At 49.9% G+C, this 9,411-nt stretch overlaps 1 protein-coding gene across 1 annotated transcript in view; it reads left to right on the top strand.

Annotated features, from left to right (window-relative positions):
• Positions 1-8,657, top strand: part of tns2a (tensin 2a) — a 62,330-nt gene extending 53,673 nt beyond the window's left edge. Inside the window, exons 16-28 of the mRNA XM_008304782.1 lie at positions 66-131; positions 253-369; positions 480-2,045; positions 2,309-2,474; positions 3,194-4,269; positions 4,376-4,501; positions 4,617-4,712; positions 4,795-4,872; positions 5,097-5,177; positions 5,968-6,136; positions 7,343-7,411; positions 7,705-7,734; positions 8,025-8,657. Coding sequence (XP_008303004.1) covers positions 66-131; positions 253-369; positions 480-2,045; positions 2,309-2,474; positions 3,194-4,269; positions 4,376-4,501; positions 4,617-4,712; positions 4,795-4,872; positions 5,097-5,177; positions 5,968-6,136; positions 7,343-7,411; positions 7,705-7,734; positions 8,025-8,163 — 3,779 coding nt within the window. The 3' untranslated portion in view covers positions 8,164-8,657. The remainder of the gene's footprint in view (positions 1-65; positions 132-252; positions 370-479; positions 2,046-2,308; positions 2,475-3,193; positions 4,270-4,375; positions 4,502-4,616; positions 4,713-4,794; positions 4,873-5,096; positions 5,178-5,967; positions 6,137-7,342; positions 7,412-7,704; positions 7,735-8,024) is intronic.
• Positions 8,658-9,411: the final 754 nt, after the last annotated feature.

Below are 9,411 nucleotides of genomic sequence, written 5' to 3'. Positions count from 1 at the left end.
CCTGTTGTCATGATCTTTGTCAACATCCTGTGGATTCATCGAGCGTTTTTCTTTTCCATTCTCAGATGAGCGTTTTCCATCTGATGCCACAGTGGAGTTCGTCTTCTCGTCTGGACCAGAGAAAATCAAAGGTCGGTTCACTTTACTGCCAGTTCTTCTTCACGTCTGTCCTGCTGTGAAAACTTGACAAACTGATGTACGCATTTGTTCAAAAATCAGAAGTGCTCTCGGTAATGAAATGTCTTTTGTCAGGCCGTGAATACCAGAAGAACGATCCAGCTGTTACAGTCGACTACAACACTGCAGATCCAGTGGTTCGCTGGGATTCCTACGAGAACTTCAACCAGCGATACCAGGACAGTCTGGAGGGTAACTGTTGTCCTTTTGTCTCATCTCAGTGGAGGATGGTTTCGCTTAAACTGGCAAGTTTAACTCTCAGTGGTGCCGTTTCCGAGCTCATCTTGGTCCTGTTGTTTCAGATATCGCCCACACCAGAGGTCCTCTCGACGGCAGCCTCTACGCTCAGATAAAGAAGCGTCGTGGGCCCGGCTCTGGTTCTCTCACCTCCACCAACGGCAGCAGCCCAGGAGTCGGCCTTTCAGAAGACCGGCCCGACCATCTTTACCCTCAAGGTTCTGACTCCGCCCTCTCAGCCCACTCCCTCCACCTGAACCAGCCGTCCATCCATCCGGACCGCCAGGAGGAGCCCGTCCGCCCACCGCCTCCGACCAGGCAGGAACGGGAGGAGCTCGAGCGTCTTCTCGGCGGCATCGAGGGCAACAGGGATGGAGAGCGAGAGACTGCCATCTTGGACGACGGAGATTCTTTACCCTCGGAGAGAACCGGGACGCTGAGGCTGAACCGGTCGTGCTCCTGCCGGGACGGTTACCGGTCCCAGCGCTGTGCCGAGCCGGGCTGCGACCGAACCCTCCTCATGCCCAACGGTTACTGTCTCGATCGAGCTCCCGGCACAAACGGGCACCACGGGGCGACACCTTCTGCTACCCCCAACCCAGGCGCTCCACCTTCACACATGGATCTGTGCCAGCACTACACCCACTCCCACCAGTCGCTGCCGCCTCCAGACCTGGTGTGGGACCGCCAGAGTGGACCACCGCACTACCTGCACCGGTCCTGCTCAGAAGCGCCGTCATCTCGACACATCTGCCCGTACCCAACGCCAGACCTCACCCCTCACCCCCACAACCACTCCCACCACCACCCCCTGTCTGCTCCGGGTCGCCTCTGCTGTCGAGAGGACGACTACGCCCCTTACCACCACCCACTCCCACCTCATGGCCACCACCATCCCCACCACCCGAAGCCCTCCACCAGCCCGACCTACCACGACATAATGCTGATGGATGGTCTGCCGCCCGCCGGCTGCCCCTGCAGGGACTGCAGCATCAGGAGGGAGGACTCGGCGGCCTATCACAGCATGAGGTTGGACCGCAACGACAGCTTCCACTGGGACCGGGAGGCGGAGCTTCAGCAAAGGGAGGTGGGGCTCAGGAGACCCAGGGAGGCAGAGGTTCCCAGGGGGTCGGAGCTGCAGTGGGAGAGGGATCCTGGGCTGAGACGAGGCCGGGAATTGTCCCTCCACTGGGAGCGAGACAGGGAGGCGGAGCTGCAGTGGGAGAGGGACCGAGAGGCCGAATACTGGCACCGGAGAGCCACCGTCGCCTCTTACGGTCCACAAGGTCACGACCTCCCGGCCTTCACCTTCGACCCTTTGCCATCAGGTCACCCGGCTTATCCGGAGGCGTCCAGATCTCACGCTCATTCCCACCTGGATCTGAAGTACAGCAGCAGCAGTAGCGGCTACCAAACGCCGCGTCAGGTTTGCCCCTGCTCGCCTTACCAGCCCTCGCCGTCTGAAAGCAGGGGATACGCCTCGGGGTACCAGTCCGAGTCCACGTCACCGCTGCCTCCTGCTTCCTCCATGACGGGGCCCTGCAGCCACAGCAACGGGCCGCCAGAACACAACCATCATCATCACCACCATCCAGAATCACAGCAGTCATACAGCTCTGACTCACACACTGGTGAGTCAAAACACGCTGCAATGTGGTTCCTTTTAGCAGGAATATGGAGGGAATAAGTTCTTCATAATGAGGAACAGCGTGCACTGAAAACATGTCCTTAACAAGACAGATTCCTCACACATTACTCACAAAATGCCTCTTCTGGGTTTTTTTTTTTACAGACCGCTTACGTAAGTATCAGCTGGGGACATATGACTCCAGCTGATTGTTTACTGAGGTTGCGTTTTTGTCAATGCAGTCCATTGTTCCCCCTCGTTTCTCAGATGGCCTTCGCAGCTCTGGAGAGAGCGTTGGGTGGAGGGATCACATTACCCACGGCTCCTTCAAGAGGGTCCACAGAGACGGTCACGCTGCCTGTTCCACGCCGTCCGACATGTCCGGCCCACCCACTCCCGTCCACACCAGCAGCCCACTACGGACACAGGAGAGGTATTCCACTTTTACTCTGAGAGGGGTAGTAAAACTCTGCTTCTGAAATATAAACATAACAGGCCTTTGTGGTGGCTTGGGATCCATTTACACCTGCTGTTAACATGCGAGCTGCATCTGGATACATTATCTGGATAATAACATCTGATCCAAGAGCCCTGGCTTTCATACGTGGTATTAATGGCCATTTTGTTCCATTCTGCCCACACTGTGGCTGGCTCTTTGCACGTATATTAGCTGGAAGGCACAGCTTGACTGGTAAACAAACATGGGGCTTCCCACGTCAAGGGAAGCAATAAGTGTCATAGTTTTCTTTGGGAGGAGCTTTGATTCAACGCCATAAAGATCTTTAAAGATGCTGGTTTGATTTCTGTCCCAAGAGACTGCATGTTACAGTAAAGTGAAGGAAAAGGATCAGAGTAGTAATTTTAGAAAACATTTTATGAGCTGAGGGCTGCACCACGAAGCAGGTTTGACATAGTTGGGCTTCCTTTGTGTTAACCAGCTTGTTTGTGTTGTTATTCCTACACCATTCACCTGATCTGGATGTAGATACCCTCAAGTCAAACCTGAAAGTCTGTATTTGGAGCACATCTTGATTGTTTCATTAAAAATCCATTGTGGTGATACACAGTGCCAAAATGCTGAAAACTGTGTCAATGTCAATGCTTGGTTGTACAGCCCTCAGGTGTGCTAATACTGATCTCTGTGTATTTTAGCCCCAGTCCAGGAGGAAGAGAATATGATATCCGAACTACAGACATCATCAGCGACTACGAGGCCCCGCAGCCCCAGGACGGACACTATCGCCCAAATACCGTCGTCCAGGAATCCTCCGAAAGCCAAAGAAGCAGCACAGAGTCGTCGCTGCAGCCGGTCGCCAAAGAAGCGCACACAGCCACGTCTCTACAAACACAACCGCCCAACCACAATCCTGCACCGACGGACCCCAGCGCCCCCCAGCAGCAGGACTGTAGCCCCTCTGTAGACTCTGTGACACCATCGAACCAGAGATACTGCCAGGCTCCTTCCTCCCCCATCCACGCTTCATCTGCCCCAGACACGCTCCCAAAACCCGGACCCCTCAACCTCCAGACCATCAGTCCTTCAGAAGCGGCTGCCGTCCCACAGTCCCAGCCTCGCAGTCCGACCCAAACAACCGGCTCAGCAGGACCAGCACAGGTCAGTGGATCTTCTCCAACTAGGGAACCCCACCCAGAAGCCCCCAAATCTACCACCTCCCACCCAGCATCTCCTCCTCCGTCATCATCCTCACCGCCTGCATCCAGCAGCATGGAGGGTTCCCCAGTCTCCGACACCCCAGTTCCAGGCTTCGCCACCCTGGGAAGGAGGTTGATGCTGAGCGGGTCAGAACCCCACCACCAGGGACCCCCACATCACCACTACCCAGCCATGGAGCACAGTGCTGCCATGGATGCTAACAAGAGGTACCCCGTTCACGGCCCCCAGATCCACCCGCCCTCCTACTCCAACTACTCCACCATCTCCATCCCCCTTCCTCACCCTCAGCCCCCCCTGCCGGAGAAGCGCCACCTACCAACACCAACAGGCTCACCCGGCGATGGATCAAGGCCAGCCGTGGGCCACGTACCTCCCTCCACCACCGGCACCAACCAGCATCAGCACCACGTCACATTCTCTCCCACTGTGGGGGAAATTGCGCCCTCTGCAGGCCAAAGTGATCCATCTTTAGACCCTGAACACAGGGTCAGTGTGAAGTTTGTCCAGGACAGTTCAAGGTTCTGGTACAAGCCTGGTATATCCAGGGAACAAGGTGAGCTCTTTTTCCTAACCTGAACAAAACATCATGTTTGCTGTGATTGTTTCTTTTGGGAATTACAGTCAACAGATATAAAACATTTAATTTTGCTTGGCTCTAGCAATCGCAGCTCTGAAGGAAAGAGAGCCGGGAACCTTCCTGATCAGGGACAGTAACTCCTTCCAGGGAGCCTATGGCCTGGCCCTGAAGGTGGCGACACCTCCGCCCAACGTCAACAGCAGCAAGGGTAGGAACAGCTGTTTACATCATCTAGATATCTCTTTTTCACATGTGTTTACCTGCTCAGCTGCTTTTTTCATAGTGAGCAATGATTTTTTAACAGTAAATCTTTGCTCTTGCAGCGAGCGACCCTCTGGAGCAGCTGGTGAGACATTTCCTGATTGAAACCGGCCCTCGAGGAGTCAAGATCAAAGGGTGCCAGAATGAGCCCTACTTTGGTGAGTTTCTGTCACCAGTTTTATAAATCCGTCTGTGTTACCTTAAGGATGATAACTTGTTTTTATTGTCTGCTGTCCACAGGGAGTCTGTCTGCATTAGTCTACCAACACTCCATCACACCAATCTCTTTGCCCTGCTCTCTTAAAATCCCAGAAAAAGGTTGGTACTGTTCGGTTTTTAGGCTGGTACCATTGTTACTGGTTTTCTCTATAATGAGACAAAAATTACAGATTGTAATAACTGTCATGAGGTGGTGACGTGAAACATCTCAAATAAGGCATGAAGCGCTATTTTAAACATGACAGGACAAACATTAAAACGACGGTTTACTAAATTTTACACCTCAGTCAGATAGAACTGACTGTTTGTGTCCATGTTGGCAGATCTGATCGGGGAGGTGCAGCAGGAGGTCCAACCAGTCAGTAACGTCAGTACAGCTGCTGACCTGCTGAAACAAGGAGCAGGTGAGTCACCATCCTGCCTTCTCTCTCCTCATATAACACACTGTTGTGCTGCAGAAATTCACCTGATTTACATTATTGTGTGTGTGTACGGTACAATAAAAAGGTTTAAGGCGCTTCAGATGTTTGGACCTGGAGCTTTAAATTCATTCTGCAGCACAATTCAAGAGAACAAATTTAAACATGCTCTCAGGTTCCAGTGCATTTAGTCAGACCTTCAAAATTAACATAAAGGTAAATCATTACCTTCCAAATCCAGAATAAAACTGTGGCTTGTTCTCCAACCTGTATGCCAAACACTGAACTGAGTGTGTGAAAAGAAGTGTACCGAGAAGAACTTCTGTCTGAAACTTTTGCACAGAACATAGATGGGGTTTATTATTATTATTATTTCACTTTGGTTATAGCTGCAGTTTTATACAATGAATCAACAGAGGGTTAAATAAAAAAAGGTGAAATGATAAAGAATACCCACTCAGCACACACTGCATGACTTCATTTACTAATATTACTACTCACTAGTGCAGCGTCACTGGTTAAATCTGATGCTTACAGACAGATGTGCTACAGATGTGATGTGGCCTAGCAACCCACAGGCAGCAAAAGGCCATTCTGAAGTGTCCAAAAACCATTCATACGATCTGCTTCAAACTGGAGGAAGCACTTCCTCAGACCCTCATCAACAAACTCACCAACTTTGAAGTAGATTGGATGCACAGATTTCTGAAGAACAGCGACACAGACACACTGTTTTGTTCTAATTCTACTCGCTGTGTCCTGCTTCCCTCCTCAGCCTGTAACGTCCTCTACCTGAACTCGGTGGAGACAGAGTCTCTGACCGGCCCTCAGGCCATCGCCAAGGCAACAGATGCCACGCTGGGTCGTAACCCGCGACCTGCAGCCACCGTGGTCCAGTTCAAGGTGACGTCGCAGGGAATCACACTGACCGACAGCCAGCGCAGGTAAGAGACTCCACATGTACAGTCATGAACTAAAGTTGGCATCCACTTGTGAAGACCACGTGTATCATGGCAGTCTTGAGCTTCTCATGACTCCTATAACTCTTAATTTTTCTTCAATGGAATCATTGAAACACATGATTTGTAGTCAGAAAAAACTGTCATGTATTTTGGTTCTTTCATAGATTTATTAAAGGTCTGAAATATGACAGAATTTACTGGGTCCTTTGGCCATTTTCACCTCAACACGCGCCTTCGGTTGCTGCCACAAGCTTCTGGTTTGTCTTTGACCACTTCTCTTGGTTAAAACACCCAACTGCATCCAAGCTTCAACATTCTGACTTGTGATTTTAAGTTTTCCTGAACAACGTGGAGGTGATCCTCCTTCTTCATTGTTCCATTTACTTGTATAAAGCTCCAGGTCCACTGGCAGCAGAACAGAACCAGAGCATGATGCTGCCACCTCCATGCCTGATGGTAGGTTTGGTGTTCTTGGGGTTAAAGGCCTCACCTTCTCTCAGTGTTTGTTCCATCTGACCAGAACTTTCCTCCAGAAGGCCTTTTCTTTGTCCATGTGACCAGCAGCAGACTTCAGTGGAGCTTTAAGGTTCTGCTTGTAGAGGAAGAACTTCCTTCTCCATCAGCCTCTCAGCTCATGTTGATGTCAGACCCTGTGGACACTGACAGCTGTGTTCCAGCAGCTTCTGGTCCATCCAGAGCTGCTCTCTGCTGGTTCCTGGTTGACTCTTGACCATCCTGACCAATCGTCTCTCAGCAGCAGCTGATAGTTTGTGTTTCCTTCCTGATGGTGGCAGTAACACAACTGGACCATGAACTTTATACTGACACACTGATGGTTCTGGGATCTGAAGCTGCTTTGAAATGACTCCAAAGGACTTCCTGACTTGTCCAAGTTAAAACTGAAAATTCAAGTTGCTGTATGGATATTTTTGACCCACAGGTTGTATCATATTTCAAGAAGACCTGTAATAAATCTATGAAAGAACCAAACTACATGACAAAGATTCATCTGTTTTAATGATTCCATAGAAAGTTAAGGGTTGTAGGAGTCGTTGGAGTGTATGTAAACTTTGATCACACAGTTTGTCTTCATGGTGTTGGCTTCTTTCTCGATGAAATAACACCTCCAGTAACTTCCTCTAATCGACTGAACTGTGGTTGTTTATGTGTGTGTCTTTCTTTCTTCAGAGTTTTCTTCAGGCGGCATTACCCGGTCAACAGCGTGACCTTCAGCAGCATCGACCCAAAGGACCGGAGGTGGGAATCTATAGCGCCTGAGTCTTAACTAACGTAAAAATCAGTTTGAACACTGCGATCATTCACCGCATCCTCGATCATTCACTGCATTCGTAGCTGTGAGCCCCTCGCATGACTTGTCTGTTCTGTGAGTGCGTTAGTCGTCGCCCGGGAATGCGTTCGACCCGTCATGTTGTTTGCGAGCATGTCGGCTGTGGCTGAAGCTGCAGCTGCATCGGCTTGTTTGGCAGCTCTGCCTGTGTGTCTGAGTCCAGTTTCTGTCTTTTCTCTTTCTCTCTCTCTCTCGGCTGTAGGTGGACTAACCCCGACAACACAACCGTTAAGTAAGTGCTCTGTTTGTGTTCGGATGGCCGGTAGAAAGTGTTTGGATCCGGTGCGTAGTCCCACCGGCGATGTTAGAGCCTCTGCATGGCACCAGATTGCGTGTGAGCCTTGGCAAAGAATCATTCCAGCAAACATGATTTAATTATGAAGTCAGGTCCTACGTGACTCCATGTTACATAACACTAATTCTCCCGTTGTACTTAACCCTGTAGGCTGCTACAGAGACATTGCCTTACTCACAAGACAAACCGCACTTGATGCTCAGCAACTCATTGTCGTCTTCTCTCAGGGTGTTTGGCTTCGTGGCCAAGAAGCCGGGCAGCTTGGCGGAGAACGTCTGCCACCTATTCGCCGAGTTGGACCCCGAACAGCCGGCGTCCGCCATCGTCAACTTCATCAACAAGGTCATGCTGTCGCAGCGCCGATAGACGGAAACTCTGTCCATCAGTTAGCGAAAGACTTCCTCACTGTTCGGCGTCCACGATCCCTACTGGTTGTTTTTGTATTTGTTCGTTTCCAAGCCATGATGTATAGTGTTACAACTCTTCAGAGGATGAGGAGGCTTTCCAAGAAAACAAACCATCCGGGGGAGGCTGCTGTCTGGAAGCAACATCGTCAGCTTTTTGGCGGCATCACAAAGTCGGCTCACTTTGAACAGATCACCATGGTAGCTGAAGCTAAAGTTAACTTAGCACAACCTTGCATAATTAAAACCTGATTTAGGAGAAATGATAAAGACATTACCCAGCAGTGTGCCCACTTTGGGTATAAAACAGGACTTTTTAGAGGCGGATGTTTCACCAAATTAACATCCAACTAATGGCAGCTGCATATATTTGCATTCCATTGAATCTATAGCAAATTCTACACACAACTCAGAAGATCTTTCTTCAGGCGTTAGTTTCCTTTTGACTGTTCACGTCTATGTACAGGTTTTGTAAGAAAAGGAAGCACCAGCGAATGGATTTATCTTCCATATTCAGTGCTGATTTTGGAAAAAGCCAAAAGATTCCATCCAAAAGCAAAACCTTCATACATGAGCACAAAGTGTATTTGATTTAGAGCAGGGCTGTCCAATCCTGGTCCTGGAGGGCCACAATCCTGCATGTTTTAGATGTTTCCTTCTTCCAACACACCTGATTCAAATGATCAGGATCGTTATCAGGCTTCTTGATGATGAGCTGATCATCTGAATCAGGGGTGTTGGAAGACAGAAACATCTGAAACATGCAGGATTGTGGCCCTCCAGGACCAGGATTGGACACCCCTGATTTAGAGACATTGGAGTCAGATTAATTTACAGATTTGTTTTAACACTTGTTGCTGCTTTAGTCCTGGATGTTAGAAAAACACTCGAGAACTCAAACTGCATTTCTGCGACTGCCCTCCACTTCTCTTCATGTGATCGACCAGTGACTGATGGAGAAACCCAGAGTTCACTGGGCCAGCCGATAACCTCAAACCTCACAGATTTAACAGATTCTCCAAACACAGTGACTTTTATTTCCCAGCGAAATTCGCCATCTTCAACTGGGACCTTGTGTTTTCGTCCCAGTTGGATCGGCTGCCCAGTTGGTAGCTCCCAGTGTTGGTACATTTTTTGCAAAATTTCAGAATATCCATAAACATGTGTGGATTTTCTTTCCCTGTCCTGACAGGCAGGACAACCAGGCCTA

Source organism: Stegastes partitus, unplaced genomic scaffold (assembly GCF_000690725.1).
Source record: "Stegastes partitus isolate 25-593 unplaced genomic scaffold, Stegastes_partitus-1.0.2 Scaffold2319, whole genome shotgun sequence".
NCBI lineage: Eukaryota > Metazoa > Chordata > Actinopteri > Pomacentridae > Stegastes > Stegastes partitus.
Note: the sequence above shows the minus strand (reverse complement) of the source record. Positions and strands in the feature narration are given on the sequence as shown.